This window comes from Salminus brasiliensis, chromosome 21, assembly GCF_030463535.1.
Source record: "Salminus brasiliensis chromosome 21, fSalBra1.hap2, whole genome shotgun sequence".
In the NCBI taxonomy this organism is placed as follows: domain Eukaryota; kingdom Metazoa; phylum Chordata; class Actinopteri; order Characiformes; family Bryconidae; genus Salminus; species Salminus brasiliensis.
The window spans coordinates 10,115,637-10,134,637 of record NC_132898.1 but is presented as its reverse complement, the minus strand read 5'-3'; the positions used below and the strand labels follow the sequence as shown (position 1 = coordinate 10,134,637).

The following is a 19,001-nucleotide window of genomic DNA, read 5'->3' as shown; positions in this document are numbered from 1 at the left end:
AACGTTCATATAAGATTGGCTCCTGTTTGACTTTATTCAACTTTTTTCTCTTTTTGAACACTGACCAACCACCCTCACCCCCCCTCAACCATCATTCTGCACGACAGCTTAGTTTTCCCAGGAAGGGCCCAGAGTGTCAAACCAGACGGCATTACGACGCAAATTGAAATTCCGTGTCTTGACCAAGCCCACCTCGAAAACCCTGACCCTCCGGTGGGATCCTGCGTTGCTGAAGATTCTTGAAAAATTAATTCTGTAGGTTTGAATGTTTAATGAGAGTCATAATGTTAGCAATGCAACGTTGTTCTCTCTCACTCGTCTGTTTCTCTCTCTCTCAGTCGATATGACAGCTAAGCTCTTTGTCGCTGAGCTGCTAGTGCAGAAGAGGAGAGAGTTCATAGCTCAGCTGTCACTCAAAAACAAAAGCGCATCTCCACAAGGTTCCCCCGGCTCTGCTATCATCGTCATGGACACCTCGTCTTCTCACATGGTCCATTGAGACGCTCAAGGCGCTTATGCCAATATATAAGAGGCCCACGAACCCAATGTGAACCGCCCACCCTCCAGGAAAATTCACCACTTCAGTGAGAGCCGCTGGTAGTCACATACTGACGATTTCTTTACACGACTCTCTGGAGGACGCACAACAGGGTTGAGAGTGATAAAATATGCTGTGTGTGGCCGCGCTGTGTGATGTGTGTGTGTGGGGGGGTTGCGCCCACAAAGCAGAAGGTAACAACAGAAGAATGATTCTTTTATGGAATCGCTGTTGAAGTCATGGCATGCTAGTCTAGATCGATCCAAGCTCCTCTTACATAGGCGTTCTTTAATAGCAACTGTTGCTATGTTGGACAATCTTTCTTGAACATCTCAATCAACCTAATGAGAAATTGTTGAAATATATACATTTATACTGTTATTCATTTTAAATGATATTCTCAATTTTAACTTGAAATGTTTTTATTGTAACATCGTTTAAATGTTTTGATCACTTGTTTTTTAATTACATTCCATTTCTTAGCCTGATTTCTTCACAGCATTTGACTGAATCTGAGCAGAAAGCTCTATACACTTAAGAATTCATTCAGCTATGTCTTTCTGCAGTCATCATCAGTAAACACCAGTTAACCAGTGAATCCATTAGCAGCCATTCATGCCCATGCCTTAACAGTGACTCCAGCATGTTTAACAGAAGATGTAGTATGCCTGAAATGATGAACCCTTCCTTTTCTTTTGCATATTCAAGTTAAAAATCTGGTTCCAGAATGGGGCAGATTTATTTTTGTTTTGATGTTTTCTAGCAGACTGATCTGTAACACCTTGCTTGTTGCTAGTGGTTTGCATTTTAAGGCAACATCTCCTTGTTGTAGACAAGAGTAAAAATGCTGATTTCTGCAATTATCTTTTTGTAATAGTCTTTTGAGGCCTTTTGGTGTTGCTGAGCTCACCGGTTCATTCCTTTTAATGAAAATATAAAAACTGTGAATTTAGCCACTCCTAAGTTTCTGTTATCTCTCTGTTATGATTTTTTCTCTCCCTTGACTAATAAAGGACTCACATTAACAGTTCTGTGGTACTGAGACTATTAAAAATTAAAATAAGAACAGGCCACACTTGGACATAATACTTCTTATCAGCCAATTGTTCAATTACTTTAGAGCTTGTGAAAATGCAGGGAATATGTAATAAAAGATTTTAATTCCTTAATGGTTAGTGCAATATTGTGTAATATACTCATTACTAAACTTTAGATCATAAATATACATATGTAAATAGTGCATTTGAGTCCTGACAGGCAAGTCAGCGGCACCACCATCTTATGGCGGTCATCTTAAACTTTTAAGCTGGATGCACATATTGAAGTATCGAACTGTGCAGCTTTTGTCTGTGCTACAATAAGAAAGTTTGCAGACGAGAGAAGGGAATCAGTTTTCACAAGAGTGCTCTTATGAAGCATTCTGTTCAGGGGTGAATTAGTCTGAGACTGCAGTAGTCATTAAAAGCGGGATTGTATGTTGGATTTGGAGAAAACACTTGTTATTTTGTACTATTAGTTGTGTCAAGCTATTTAAATTGTTTGTTTTTGTATTAGTTTATTGCAAACAATGGAGAATGAATTATTTTGATTGATGTATCTGCATGATTTTATGCATTGCACTGCTGCCACACAATTGGCTGATTAGATAATTGCATTAATGAGTTGGTGAACAGGTATTGCTAATACAGTGCTTGGTATAAGCTATATAAGTTAATATAATAGATAATATATATGTTGTTTATATTGCCATTCAGCACGGGACATTACTACACACTACAGTATATATAACCTTCAGTACTGGGATGAAGGCTGAATTAGAGGCCTTGGACCTGTAGGAAGAAGAGATTTCTTAAAGTATGTGTGTGTGTGTGTGTGTAGCGTGAGACTGCCTCGCTGCTTGACTCTTTTGCGCTGAGCATTGTGTGAGATGGAGAGGTCAGTGCAGGGTCTCTCCTGCTGCTGCTTACGGTGCGGCTGTCAATTTACCTCCCGCTGGGGAGGAGTGTTTGTTCGTGTGTGTGTGTGTATGTCTGTGTGTCCCAGTTTTGCAGCAATAGCTTGTTCCAGTGCTAGAGATGTGAAAGAGCCTGCAGGAACGCCTCTGTGTGCCATGTGGCTTGAAAGAGAGAGAGAGAGTGGATAAGACTGAGCTTATAATCAACTCTCTCTTCACTAGGCATCTCTGAGACTCCACCACTTTCCCTTATTTCCCTCTATCTGTGCTTGCCAAAATCTCTTTTTTTCCTTCAATCTCTCTTTTACTCACTTTCAGATTTCTCTCTCTCTCTCTCTCTCTCTCTCTCTCATATTTCCATTTAAAAACAAGTATTTCTATTTTGTCTGTTTTTAATTGTCTACATTGTTTAAACCCTGTAGCTGCTCTGTACACTGTGTAGAGAATTCTGGGTGAATAGACCAATAGAAATGCTTCATATTACTTGGAAAAAAAATATTTTACATGAACTCCCATTCTTCATAACTATAGTTATGAATAGTTAAGAATATTTTTGCCTGTAAAGTCAACCTTTGGAGATAAATACTTTTCACTGGACAGCGATGCTATATAACTTTAGTGAAGTGGAACTGCATAATGCATCTTTTAATATTACTCTACCTTGTCAGTTTACGTGCTATTTCACTTCGGTTTTGTATCTCTCAGCTTGTCTAAAAATACAGGTGTAAAGTAGGTGGCTCAAAGTGCACAGAGGCAAAATGCTGCTTTAATTTAAGGGGTTTAACAAGAATATTGAATTAACCATATTAGTATTTGTATTGCATATATGTTGAGGTAATTACGATTTTCAGTTGGTCTTTTTGCTTTTAGTCTTGTGTTCAGTAAGTGAAATACATGCTAACTTGGGTGGTGGTCGATTGACTGGATCTGCCATTTCAGAACATTCCATTTCATTGCCTAAAGAAGCTTTGGTTTCTTTCTTTTTTTTCGTTTTGGGTCATTCTTCATCTGTACTATGAAGCACCATCCTATCAGTTTTACAGCACCTGAATGTAAGCAGAATGTATCCTTCTAAACCCTTCAGAATTAATTCTGCTACTGTTACCCTCAACCACATCATCTATAAACACCAGTGAACCAGATCCAATAGCCAAAACATGCCCCTACCACAGCAGTGTCATTTGGCAGATGATGTCGTATGCTTCCGGTCACAAACCCTTCCTTTTCTTCTTTAATCTCTATAATCTATATATAATATTCTCAAAGTATCACTTGAAGTAGACTGAAATGAAGAATCCTGCATTCTTCTACCTTTTCTGTGCTGGTTTCTGTATCTTTCAGACCTTTTGGTGTTGCTGAGATTGCTATTGTGTTCTTTATTTGTATTAACTGTCGATTCACCACTAATAAAGACTCTCTCTGTTACCTCTCTAATAGGCTAGTCTTGTTTTTTTAGTCTAATTATGGTCTTATTTACTTGCATCATCACATCACTGGACCACATATTAGGAGTGCATGAACTGCTGCTTTAAATGAAATACAGTATACACCTGGCCACAAAAGTGCTTATCAATGAATTGTCCAATGACTTCTGAGCCTGAGAGAATGAATGAACTATATAAAACCAAAACCTTAACCATTTTTTGATTGGTTCATTTCAAGTTCCTTGGGATGGTGTGCAAAGGCAAAATGTAAAAAAAAAGCCTGTCTAGATACTTATGGACCTGACTGTATACATTTCTCTGCAACTCTCTCTGTATCTACAGCTGAAACCAGAAGTTTACATATACTATAGAAAAACACATAATATTTATATATTAGGTTTTGCTGTAGCAGGGTACCATCTGGCGTCCTCTAGGCTCCACTAATAGACATGTTCCTAAGCTGCTCAGAAAGCAGATCAGACTATAATTTAGTCTGATTACAGAAACTAGTACTAAAAATATAGTTTTTTACTGCTCTTTACTAGTGTGGATTAGCACACCATACCAAAATTGTGGGGCTGTATTATTTATCGGATTGGGGTGAAAAACCTTGATCAGGACATCCGTAGTATGTATATATATATGTATGTATGTGTGTGTGTGTGTGTGTGTGTGTGTGCATGTGTGTGTGTCTCTGTTTATCAGAGTCTTTATCTATCTTATCTATCTCCCTTTTCATCCTTCTGCTTCTCAGACCCCCTCCACCACCCACCACCCCCTGTTCCTTTCCTTTTCATCTGCTTGCACCTGTGTCTCTTCACACAGAGTGTTTCTTTAGGCTGTGGTATGGAGAGGAGTATTGTGTGTGTGTGTGTGTGTGTGTGTGTGTGTGTGTGTGTGTTTGAGTTTGTGTGTGTGTTGTTGCTGTGCATCGTGGTCCCTGAAGCAGTGCCTCAGGTAAAGTGAGGTTACCTGGAAAACATCACTGCGCTTCCAGCATTACGTAAAAAATACTTCAACACAGACACACACAGTGGAATAAAATAAGATTCTACCTACCACTGTATACTCTGCAATAATCATCCCAGAAAAAAACACTTTGCTCCCAGGCTGCAGTGCCAGAGGTTAAGTACAAGCTGGGACCTCAAAAACATCCTTTATTATGCTTCTATTCAGAAACATAATAATTATTTAAAGAATTTTATTTTGTTGCAATGTGACACATTTATTAACATGTTCAGTGATTCTCTCACATTGTTTTTTCACTGATTGCTAAGTTTATCTTAAGAGGTAGAACAAAGAAAGTTGTTATCACCGGTGTATTTTCTACAGTTTAGTTCAGGCCAGTTCTTCTCAAGGAAGTTCAGTATTTATAGTGACTACCCAAAACCCAGTATATGGGAAAAGAATAAGCCATTTTGCAGCTGAGAATAGGTGGTTAATTGATCAGAGCCACTGCATAAGCACTGAGCAGAGAATTTGGAACCTGTACTTGACTGAAGCTTATCACAGACTTGAACAACCCAGGGTATCTGTGCCATGGAGGATGAAACCGTTGTTAACCTCTACCAAAGTGATGGAAAGGCCAAAGTCTGCAGAAAGAAAGAATCTGCTCGCGGCTCAAGGACTGTACAGCTAGTGTAACTTGTATGGCCTCTTCTGGAAGTGGCTCACTTATCTTTATTGATGATGTTACTCGTGATGGTGGTATTAGCACAATTTACAGAGTTTACAGTTTACAGAGAGATGTCTCAAATCTAACTGAGAGGAACTTCATTGCACCAAGACAATGACCCAGAATACGCTGCCAAGAAATTCTGCTTGGAAAAGCATCCTAAAAAATAATACAACAGTTGTGATGATGTCAGGGGGTTGCAGTTATTGCAAATATATACATATAAAACCACAAACTGGTAATAGGTCTAGACATATGAGGAAATTAAAGAACCAGACACCAAACAAGCTAACTTTTGAACACTAATGTATGCAACATAATAAGCATACATATAATGCACAATCTCTTCTTTTTACACATATCCATAATTGATGGCTCTCATGATACTACCTTACTTTAGAATGTAAGTGTCTGTCACCTACCCACAATCTATCAAATGATTTTGCCATTTCGGTGCCTATAAATAAATCAAAAATGAATTTATAGACACAATTACAAATCTTACCGAACTGTTGACTGATACACCAGGTCTTCTCGCCTGCGATAGTCCTCCATGTGGGAGTAATTGGTATTAAACATGGCATCATATGTGAAGATCTTCTGCTTAATGGTGCCCCCATCTGTAACCTGTCAAGAACAAAAGGAAAAACTTTAGTATGTCTTATTTAAGGATGTTTCAATACGATCCAGTGAATCGGGATTGTGTGAGATCCAGGCATACTTTATTGGCCATTAGGCATCAGCCTTTAAGCCTGATCCACTTCCAGTACTTTGTTTTTACCACTGTGTTCTGGCACAGTGCCCTCTGGCATCTTCTAAGCCCCATTAATGGACATTATTCATAGTATGCAGCAGTTAGGAGAATTCTCAGAAGGTAACAGAACAGTTTATAGTCTGCAGTGTGGAACTATTTTACAGTGGAACATGACAACTTTTTTTTCTCATACAGTCCACAATGACACATTATATACATGGTTTACTATAAACAAAGTGATTTTCCTTGAGAATTATTTAACAACACATCTTACCAAATTGCCCATATTATCTATAGAAACAATCAGATCAGATAATCAAGCCAATACTCAACTTTATGATACTTGAGTAAAAAACTGAGAAAAATGAACTGGTACATCACTGCTTAGGAATAATTGCACTAGAAATACACTGCACATATTTTAGACAGCAATACAAGTGGTCCTAGACACCATTTACTCTCTGTAGCTGCATGTAAGGTTAGTTCTTAAGCTTTCAATTACAACACTGATCCTTTCAGTTTTATTAATGCTCTACTTTTAAGAGCTATTGGGGAGTATTGAAATTAGTTTGGCCAGTTAGGCCAAATAGACATGATGAAACCATCAGGAAATCACATTACATAATTTTCCCCTTACCCCAAGTGCATATGCCTCCCCTTACCCCAAGTGCATATGCCTCCACCCAAATATTCCAGCGGTCAGTTAACCTATATTAGGTGACTGAAGTTTGTTTCTTTAGTTTTGCACTGAAGCTCCCTAACTAATGCTTTTGAAGATTGGAATGGAAAGAACAGGAAGTATATACAATTATCACTGCGTGAACTTCATTCCTAAATTGTCAACACTTGCCTCAAGTGATGTCGATTTGTTAAGTTATGTCAAGTTCACTTGCTCACTGTAAACTTGCTGACTTTACTTTTAAAAGCAGGGAAAGCATAGTAAATTAACTAATTAATATTTAGTTAAGTATGCAAATTGACTTGAACAAAAGTAAATTGGTAATTCTCAATTCATGATCAAAGGTTAATTGTATTAGTAATAAAGTTATTTGTATTAGTAATAAGTACATTTTGCAAAAATAGAGCAATCTAGTTCATTTTTTTATTTTTCAAGTATTGTTTTGTTTCATCTATCCCTTTTAGACAGTCAAGCACTTTAGCCCAGGGCTCTAATCATGACTGACGCTAGCGCTGGATTTTGTCAGTGGCTAACAGCCCGCGGCTCACAGGAACTAATGAAATGTGACGAGGTACGATGGAGGAGAGCCGTATTCAAAGCACTCCTCGCTCAATTCATCTCCTTTCTTGACGAGCACCTTTTTTCACTAATGTCCATCGGGGAAAGAAAGTGACTAAGCATTTGAATGACTGAACTTGCGCTGAGACACAGAAAAAGAGAGAGAAAGAGCGAGACGAAGGAAATGGGTGACAGTGACGGGTTTTTAATGGGATTGTTAATGCTCAATTTAAGGCTTGAGAAAGTGTTCACTCTGATGAGAGAGATGATGTCTTTCTCCCTTTAATCCAATTTCCACATTATTAGAAACCTCTACCTTGATGATGTGCAATTACAGATTGTTGATGCTCAGTTTACATTTTTTCATCAAACTGGCAGGGGAGACGCTCTTGGTTGGACATGCAACTGTGTCAGTATCATGTCAGTGCCATTAATAATATACGGTTGGCAAAAGGTCGGTCCTGTGGTCAGAAACTGAGCAATGATGAATAGCATAGAGGGAGGCTGTTAAATTGTACATGACAGCTGATGGACCACAGGCTTTATTTGTCCCTATATACTGGATCTATACTGGATATAGTGAATGGTGAGTGATACCTGTGGTTTATTTCTTCTTGCCAAAGTAAATGCTAAATTTGTTTGATTTGCACAAACAACTCATGCTACCCACAGTCCTTTGGGAAACACATGCTGAACGCCTAAAGCCAGCACAAGTAAACTAGGGGGCACATCAAATTATAATTGCTCGAACGCCGTACACAACGGAAATATAAATAATCCCAATGCAAAGGGTAAATGATTTAAGGGGCAGTAAGTAGTATTTACTTAGCCACCACAGACTTAAATAACCACCGACGACTTCAGCCTTTGATTAATTTTGCTCTACCCGTTGCAACCTTCCTTCAAGTCTGAATTTAAATGCATCCCCCTCCAAGCCCAAACCCCATGTTTTTTTTCCTGTCCACAAAAGCGCAATTTTTGCTTCCAAAATATGCAAAAAAAGCTTGATGAAATAAATCTCGTAGTATATATTAGGTTTGCACAATTTCTTTCACACTGTCTTTTGGAAGAAGCAGAATGCATTGACCATGGATATATAAGCGACATTGTCTTAAAGTTTGAACAGCGCTATGTTGCAGTGTTTTTTTTCTGTGTCAATAGGCATATAATTTATTAAAGTTCTCATATTTATGAAAACAATAAATACATAGAAAACAATGTTTTTCAAAAGTAGCAAGTTAACAACGCCATACTTGTGGTAAAACTGAGTGTGTGCAGGAATAATATTACAGAAATAGTATCAGTGGAAAATTGTCCAAAAAATGTTATATCTGCAATTTATTTATTTTTTATTTATGGATTTAATATCCAACATGCTGGTGCAAATATATTTTTTTTAAATGAAACCTCCCTTTCCAGTAGGCATGATTTTCTCAAGGAATCTCAGTAAAAGTAATTACTGTACTCTTTGGCAGATGACATGGCGGTTGTGTTTCTCCTGAGGCAAAGGCAACAAGTTACAGCTAGCCCCAGAAACACACTCTGGCACCAGTCTTCAGGCACAAACGGCTATTATGGCCATCTGCTCGTCTCTTTAAGAGCTCGTCTCGGGCACGCAGACACGCCAAGAGCTCTGCGTTGCCTTGCTGTGAGTTTACAGCGAGGTGATGGCACAAAGGTCAGGCACTAAAAGCAAACCCATGTTTGAAAATTGTGTTTTCCCATCAGCTTGATGCCGGCCACTATTATAGCTGTCTGTAATATAAGCTTTAAAACTGTGGTAAAAAGGCAAGAGACAAGAATATGTCTGTCTGACATTACTCTAAGAAAAAAAGTGCTTGTCATGTCTGAATACCAATTGTAATTTAAACAGACCTAATAGTGAATAAACCAGAAAAAGCAAAGTATAAGCAGGTATATGGATATGGAAGTTGAATACTTGGTTGGTACTTGGGCAAGACTCCTGACTGTACATTCTCTTTTGTTTGTAACATAATTACGCTGTCTCTATAAATAAAAGAATCTCCTAAAAAGTTACAAATGTAAACATATATATATATATATATATATATGTTTTTCCATTGTCTCTACTAAAATTGAGCTAGGACCTAATTTAATTCAATTGCCAAAAACTTTTAAAAGGTTCATTAGCAGCAGAATTTTCTCCAACATTATCTCACAGTGCTGTTTTTTCAGTTCTTTTTTGAATACCTGACAGAGGATTTGTGTGTTTGTGTGTATTTTAAGAGTGCTACCTGTGGACAGGTGAAAAAACACCAAATAGGTTATATATTTTAACTGGAACAATCAAGTGAGATTATATTGCAGGAGTTAAATTCTTGAAAAAAAACCCCAATAAGTATTTTTTCTTTAGTATCAAAGTAGATTCATCCAAACATGTTTTCCCACTGACCTTTAGGAGTTAGACTAAGGCCTAGATCATCAAATTATCCAACTTCATAATTAAAGGCAGTAAAATCAGCCAATTGTGTTCTGATTTCCATGCACAAGAAACAATGTCTTCTACTAAGTCCTAGCTAAGTACCTGTCTTGTCTTTTACAAGCATCTCTGTTGAACTAGAACTGCCAGAAAACATACATGTGCACCAATGTTAATTTGCTGAAGTTAAAGTACTTGTTATTATGCAATTATGCACACTTTCTGTCTCTTCTACCAAAGCTGTAAATCTCCAGGACTCCATTTCTCATAATCCATGTAATCCATTACTACTACATGTCCACCCTCAACCAATCACAAACTGTTCCCACGCCCAACGTCATCCAAGTGATATGCATAAATACCTGTTTATTGCCATAGACTTGCATACTAAGCATTTGATTTTGATTACCACTTCTTTGGCTTCTCTTTTTTTCCCTACATTTTTTCTTTTTTTTTCTTTCTCTTGCTTCTTGTCCCATGTACTAGTTATAGATCTTTACGGTTTTGACCTGGCCTTGTTTACTTAACGCTTTTGTGGACTGCCCTTCTAAAATGTGTTTCTAAGTCCAATAAAAATAGTAAATAAATGTCCATGTATGAATTTATTTCCAGAAAATAACCTGATCCTTTATTTACAGCCAACCATCTGATTCGTCTCTCAGATATTACACATTAGTAGCCACTTGGGATGGTTTAAGACAGAACTGAAGACTGTAAACAAATTTTAAGCATTTCAGCAGCTTAGTCAGATCCAAACTTTTGACTGGTTCTGTAGCCATGTTTAAAAAAACAATAAAAACATGGTTTGAAATGACACTTTATTACACACTGTACCATATTGAAGAAAAGTTCAGAATGTGCGATAACTCTGCAGCAGCATGAGGTGAGGACACATCCCAATCTGTCTGAGTTCTAAAATGAAAATATGTTCATGTTAGTTCAAGTGCATATGAAAATATTCAATAAGCAGTGGGAGCTTGTAAAAAAAAAAAATCAGCAATCATACTATGAGTGGTGACGGGTGCAGAGCAAAGGTTATTACACTCGCCTGTATGAACAGAAGCAAGTGGATGGGAAGAAGCCTCCACCTTTGTCATTGTGCTCGAGAGGAAGATGATAAGGAGATTGCGGTAAACAAAATAAGCCTAGTTGACAAGGGGATATATACAAAGCAAAATAATAATATGGCAGGTAAACAAGTATGCAAACAGTAGATTTTTCACACTGTTTGAGTGTCGTCAGGCTTAAAGGTCACCCACTGTTGACAGTACTGTTGACACTATGACAGGTACACATGTTATTTATTTATTTATTGGTTTGTTTCTTTGTTTGGTTGTTGCCAAAATGTTGCTGACACAAATTGTAAAAGTAAATAAGCTCAATCACAATCGTTTATATATATGTATAAGATATCTAGAAGACCAAAACTCCCATTTGAGTCATCGAAAAACGTCCTGTACAAATGTTTATTAAACTGTTGTTTATCTATTGTGTTATCTGGTGTCGACCAGAGGAGGATGGGACAGGTGTTTTCAAAGGAACATCTAAACATTATAATGGTAGATAGAAGAATGAAATCAATTAAATACCTGCAATTCTGCAAGCAAACATCACATCTACTGTAACACAGTAGCCTTCTATTGCAGGAAAATGTCCTAAACACACCTTCAAATCTACAATCCATAGATCTCAAAAGAGCACTGCATGCAAGATGGTCCAAGAATCTCTGCAAAGCCTTTTGCAAGAATTCACCAAACAAGGAATAAAAACCTCTCAGCTGGTTACAAAGTGTGTACATGCTGTGATACCTGCCAGTTACTGACCATGTAGAGTGCCCAAACCTTTTATACTTTTGGTTATTTTGACACTGTAAATGATGGAAGTAATCTTGATTATATTAAAGAAAAGAAATATTAAAGAAATGTGTTTAACTTTATGTCTTTTGGAAAACAGGTTGCTTAGCAATTCACAGTGGCAAACTTCCACCAGTGGGAGAAAGATGCAACTCAAAATCACCAAAAGGCCAGCATTGCATTGCATTTACCAACAGGAGAGTGGATGCAATAAAATGCATACAAAAATGCAAGGTCCGTCAGTAAAAGAGCATGGCTATAAATCCAATAATACAATACAAAACAGACTCATGCCAACTGAAAGTACATGCCCAATGCAATAAAATTCCTGACTGCATTTTATTTTCTTTGAATCATAAGTTGATGGTCAGAGAATTTGATATTATTATGTATTCTGGCAAGCAGTGTGACATGCAATACAATTACTGCTCTGTTATTATACTGTTACTATTGTGTGTCAGGCTAATCGTTGGTGAGTTTATCCTAAAGAGACTTGCCTTCATTTAATTCGTTTCGCCTTAATGAATTCCCACCACTTAATTAGGATGAACCTGGATCCCTGAGTGAAACGGCACACATCCCTTCGGTCCATGTCTCCTTGACTACAGAGGCCAACACCTGAGCTGAGGGAGTACCGCAATGAGACGTGAATAAATGTACTGTGATATGAAGAAAAATAGTCTCTCAGGGGGGCAGTGGGCATTTTGATCAAGTGAGTTTTGTTTAATCTGGGCCATTCATATGAAAGGCAGGCTAAGAATTGGTCCAGCCCTGACCAGATGGTATCTGTACAGCAGCTCAGGTAACCATAGTCTCGGTACCATAAGATGTCTAGTGCCTGGAAATTTCAAGTGGTTTGGTACCTACATTGTTTAGCCTGTTGGTGGTTTGTGGTCTGTCCCTATGACATTTACATTTACGGCATTTAGCAGACGCTCTTATCCAGAGCGAGGTTACTCGTATTACAGAGGTGGGTCAGTGTAGTGCCCAGTGTAGTGTCTTGCCCAAGGACTCTTATTGGTGTAGCGCAGCATAGTCACCCAGACCAGGAATCGAACCCCAGTCTCCCACATGGAGTGGTGTTATCTGTTGCACCACACCAACCAACCAACCAACCAATCAACTGACAGTGGTCTGACGGGGGCACTCTACAAGCCTTGTCACTTTAAAAATGCTCTGGCTATAATGTTAGGGACAAAGGCACATTTTTCTTTATATGCTTCTCTGCTCCACAGTTTTTTTAAAATTCCATATCAAACAGGTACAATATAACTAGGCTTGATTCTAAGCTTTTTTTTTTGGAGTCTGTAGTTGCCATTGTCTAACATGAGGATAAGAGCTTTTCCAATGAAAGTCAAACAAGCTATTAGGCTGAAAAACAAGAATAACCATTTGAGACAGGATTACCAAAAAAAAAAAACAGTGCGGAATCTCATTTAGAAGAAAGAGCGCACTGGTGAGCTCGTTAATTGCAAAGGGATTCGTAGGCCAAGGAAGACCCCCACTGCTAAAGGAAGAACAATCCTCACTATTGTAAAAAAACATTCTTAACTGTCTGTCCGATAGATCAGAAACAGCCTTCAGGAGGTGGGTGTGCAACTGCCAGAGACCATCTGAAGAAGACTTCATGAACAGAAATACAGGGGCTACAGTGCAAGGCACAAACCATTAAACAGAATGGCCAGACTGCAGAATTCTGAAAAAAAAACATGGTGGTGGGGTGTCATGGCTTGGACATGTTTGGCTGCCACAAGTACTGCCACACTTATGTTCACTGATGATGTAATGGCTGAAGGCAGTAGCACAATGCATCCTGAGGTGCACAGGAACATCTTATCTGCTCAAGTTCCAATAAATGCCTCCAAACTCATTTGACGGCGCTTTACCTTACAGCAAGACAATGATCCCAAACACTGCTAAGGCAACACAGGTGTTTTTCTAAGTATATCAGTGAACAGCTCTTCCCTGTCACCTGATTTAAATTCAACATGAGTGTATACTCCGTTTGCTGAAGAGAAAACTTAAAGAAACAAGGCCTGAAAGAAAGTTGCTGCATCAGAGGCTTTGTAAAGCATCATCAGTGAAGATACTCAGTACCTGGTGATGTCTATGAATCAAAAACTTTAAGCAGCCATTGCATGCAAGGGACATGCCTTGAAGTTTTGTACATGACGGCTTCAATGCTAAGTTGCTATTTCAAATTGTGGCAGAGAGGGGAATATAAAGGAAAAATGTGTCTTTGTCTCAAACATTATGGAGGGCACTGTATATTCCAGACCTTTACATGCACTGCTGTTCACTTTGCCCACTAGTATATTATAATGTGATGGCATTGTTACATTTTAACAGTATAGCAAAAGAACAATCTCTAACACATCTAAAGGTTAAGCTCACCATCTGGCTGTAAGTTTGTTCTGTTTTCTATTTTTTTACGATTCATGCAAGAGATGGGCTTTTGACAAGCTACTTTACATTCTTAGATGGAAAGAAAAAAAAACACTTGTCAGCAAATCCTATGAAAATAATTTCAGCCCTGCTTGTAACAACAGTTGAAAACTAAGACAGAAAGCTGATATAAAAAAAAGCTATTAAAAAGAATAGATGAGACAGCTTCTGTCAAATCCACAGACACAGGCTCAGGGGCGGCTGAAGGAGGGAGTCACATGAAGAGATGAGGGAGGGAGGAGACAAGGGGTGGAGTCCAATGTGATCTTCACTAACCTCAGCACATTCCCTGGGTCGTAAAGAGCCAGGGTTATTTATAGAGCATCATACGCTCAGCTGCCGCGGGATACACACCACACATACACACACAGGCACACACGCACACACATAAAGCCAATGTCTCAGGGCCAGTGACTTAATCGAAACATGACCTGGATCACTTTCATTGCTAAACAGATTATGCAGCTCCAGAAGGAAGCCTGCCTATTTTATCTGCAAAAAGTTAGCTTTTCAATTAATTATTAATTAATTAATTAATTTACACTGCACATGCAGGCAGTATGTGAGCAACTCCCCAATTACAATTTGGGGTTATTATACTTTTAAAATTTTATTTTCATATTTTAATAGAGGATAAACACAGCACAAATAAACACACAATGCAGCTTTCACATGATCAGACCATTTATTAAAGATCTAAAAATCTAATTTTGGTAGCCTTCTTATTCTTATTGAAACTGTCACAAACCAAAGCCATAAATATTCAACCCTTTCACATAAATGGCCCCTCCAGTGAGACTTGCTGTGGCTTGTCACTGCAGGGTACAGACCCAGTGGTGGGATTTTTATGTCTGTTGCCAGCTTAAATGACAGTCTTCACCCCCTGATGGAAATGTGCAGTAATGCAAAAGAGACTTCTTGCCTGCCTTCTGTTAATGATATCATCAGCTCTAGCCTGTTCCTGAAGTAGTAAAAGAAGCATGGCTGTACCGGTCTGCTAATCCTGTTCCATCTACTATCTGTTCAGGTCCTCTGAAGCATTGATGTATATTTGTTCTGAAGTGCTTATAATACTCAATAATGAAGTTTTTATCAGAGCTGATCCAGGCATTTTCAATGGATCTGGTATGTTTTGTTTTTAGTCTTTTTGTAAAGTTTTGTTGTAGCAGAGAGACCTCTGGCATCCTAAGCACCGTTAACAAAGAAGATTCCCAATTCTCTAGACATTCACATATTTGTGACATTATTGTGGTAAACAAAACAAAAAAGAGCTTTGTTCAAACTGGTAAGTGTAGTGATGTTACCAACAAACAGCCAAAACGATGCTGAAGCTGGCTTCTAATTCCTACCCTCCATTCTCACCATAAATAGTGAAGCAGTTACATTGACTTCTTTTCTACTTCAGGGCAATAGTTACTAAGGCCACACCATACCACTTTGTACCGGTTAGGGTTTCTTTTTTTCCCTTTTTTTACCGTTTGCTCTTTTGCCAAATCAGGACCAGGAAGTGCACTGTGTCCGTCACAAAGGCCATTTTGTAGAGGTAGTATGCTGAATTGAGTAGGTATCATCGACAGTCAGCATTAAGGTACTCAGATCAGATCGGAGGGCAAAAAAACTGGCACATCTCTAGTATTTATACATGTGGAAACTTTTTTTTTTTTTTGTAACTTTTTAAACTTTTTTTTCAGATTTAACTTTTTTTCTAATTGCATTAAACAAGTGAACAGTGAACAACTTCCTCAGTGCTGTAAATGGAAAATAAGTGAGCTGCCTGTCAAGTTGTGAACTGGGTATAAGGAGGACAGACAATAATGTTCTCATGATCTTAGTGAGGAATTTCTGCTATCAGAACTAGAAGGATGTGATTTATGACACTGTAAACAAACAAATCTTCTCTGACAAGGCTGAATTTGGCTTCCTATTCGCCAGCTTCTTTTTGGAAAGTTCCAAATAGTGTAGAGTTTCAGGTGCAAGAATGTATATATATGAAGTTGGCACCGTATGAAGGTGGAACGGCATCTTTATGCTACATAGTTTAAATATTTAAATTGTATACTTTTAAAATGTAATGGTAAACTACTGTATATAGTTGTCAGACCCAGTGAAGACACATATAAAAGTGTAACACAAGGGTGTAGTTAAATGACTTTTTAGTGTGCTGCCTGGACAAAAGTATTGGGACACCCCATCTGTTAATCATACTTTTGTTGGAGTAGCTACTACATTTTGAAGGATACTGTGAGGATTTAATTGTACTCAGTGGCAATACCAATACTGAGGTCAGGATGTTGGATGATCACCACCCTTTCCCCCTCTTATAGCCCATGCCTGGCATTAGGCATGGTCCCAATAGGCTCATGTTTATCTGCTCCAGAATGTCCTTTTCTATTGGCAATGGTTCTCTGGATGGACTAGACAAGCTGTTTGTGTGTGTGCATTTGTACATTGGTGTCAGCAAAGAGTGAAACTTAAATTAGCTGAATGCATTCATCAGAAGCATAAAGACATACAGTTTATGAATTAATGTATGCATTCAAATTAATGTAACCATTAATTTAACCAGGCAAATAATTAAGAACAAGTTATTTACAATAACAGCCTGGCAAGTTATGAAAATAGATTGAAAGCTTAAAATCTTTAGACAGAATGAAGCCTTAAGTAAGAAATAATTTACCGAAAAGTACAAAGAGGCATTCCAAGGTGTGTGCCTTCAGGCGGTGAATAACAAGTGCATGTTGCAATTTGAACAGAGAACAAGTACGTTCTAAACTTTCTATCCCTGCCATACTGTGATAGTAGATGAGAAGTAGATGTCAAGATACTGCATTATTCTTTGCAACTGTTGGAGTAAACCTGCCCTGTCTTGTTTGTTTATTAATTTATCCTCAGCTCTTTATGTAAACAGCCCCCCTCATCTCCTGTCTAATATTTACTGACAAACGGCATGGACTGGACGGAGGCCTCTCTCAAATAAAATGTGTGCTGTTTATTACTAGTACTGTGTAATAAACAGGTGCTGTACATGCAATTACTTTTTTTCTTTTTTAAATGTACAGGAAAAATTAATAGTGCCGTTAAGCTCCATCCTGTGAGGACACGAACACACGAGCCAGCAACACTCTGTTTGGCCATGGTGCAGCAAAGAGCTTTCGGTAAACAACCTTTGTTTGCCATTGACCTGGTTTCGTCTTTGCGAGTTGGTGACTAGACTGCATAACACGGAGGCTAAAGTCGAGGCTCAGAGCCAGGCTGCGGAAATGAAATCAAAATGATGTCTCTCTACACGGGCTGCTGGTGGTGGGGGATGCATTTCATCTCTACACACTTCGGCTCATCTCTACACATGCGGAACAATGCTGTGTTATTGGTTTAATAAGATTTATTGCCAGTCTTTGAGTGATTCTAACAAATTATTGAAAGAAACCCCCCTTCCAAAAAAAGAAGAGATGATCAGGGCATTGTGCCCATCCTCATATTGTAACAATAGCTTGTCTGCATGCTAATTTGCGTAATATTGTACTCTCACAATAGGAACAATCACATTTCCTGAGAGAGCGACAGGTTTTGTTCAGTGATAGGCCCAGACGTATGAAGTATGAGCAGAGGGTCGAACAAGGGGGGGTTTATGTGTGCCCATCTCTATTTAAAGAAGCACGGCAATATCTGTACATAAAAGCCCCTCCGTGCTGCATCCTGATTGCAAACTACGCTATTTCCGATAGCATCTGCAAGGTTTCTGCAACATCTCCACAGGGTCCAGCATTAAACAGATCCTTCCTGTTCATCTTAATGTGCTTCAGTCTGTGATGGTGAACCATGCTTTGCTTTAGGCATGGGCTTATACGATGAGAAGAGAAATTGATAACACTTCAGTATAGCAGGACACTAATACCGTATTTTACAGTAATGCTAAAAAGTATTTGTCTCTTTCCCAATATCACTGTCTTTTATATCACTGTGGAGGAATTTTGGTCCCACTCTTATTTGCAGATCCAATTTAATTTGGCTACAACTGTTCATTTACAGTCTTGCCACAGAATCTCACTGGAATTCGAGTACGACTTTGATTTGGCCACTTAATTTTCTGTCCTTTGAGACATTTAGAGGTGGACTTGCTTGTGTGCTTATACACTGACATGCCAAAAGTCATCGGACAGAAACTAATACGATGTTGGTCATACCTCTTGCCCGACAAAGTGCAGCAACTTGACATGACATTTTTTCAAGTCGAAGAAAGATGTCTAGAGGGGTGCTGAGCCACGCAATCTGGACAGCCACCCACAGCTCCATGGTATTTCTTAACTTTAAATAAATTGTCTCAGAAATAATTGTAATAAACTATATTAAAATCAAGACCTTTTGATGCCACTGATATAATGATAATATAAAGCATAATGCAATTACACCCTTTTAATTAAGAAGAATATTCAGACATTGGATTTAAATAAATAAATAAATAAAACATGACTACAATAAAACTACTGTTTTCAAACAAAGTCGACCAGCTCGCTCACGTTAATGGGCTTTCCACATTCATTCAGCTTAAAGCCAAACTGTTCCCACAACGAAGCTGTGGACAGTGACTTTGAAACCTTTTGGACTTTCAAACTTTCTGGCTGAATTTGTGCAGCTGTTAGTTTAGAGTAACATGTCTTTACCTGTCGCATGGGGTGTAAAG

At 38.3% G+C, this 19,001-nt stretch overlaps 1 protein-coding gene across 2 annotated transcripts in view; it reads right to left on the bottom strand.

Annotated features, from left to right (window-relative positions):
- Nucleotides 1–19,001, bottom strand: part of igsf21a (immunoglobin superfamily, member 21a) — a 301,702-nt gene that overhangs the window by 109,175 nt on the left and 173,526 nt on the right. For both annotated transcript variants that reach the window (XM_072665988.1, XM_072665989.1), the window contains exon 3: nt 6,097–6,218. In XM_072665988.1, coding sequence (XP_072522089.1) covers nt 6,097–6,218 — 122 coding nt within the window. The remainder of the gene's footprint in view (nt 1–6,096; nt 6,219–19,001) is intronic.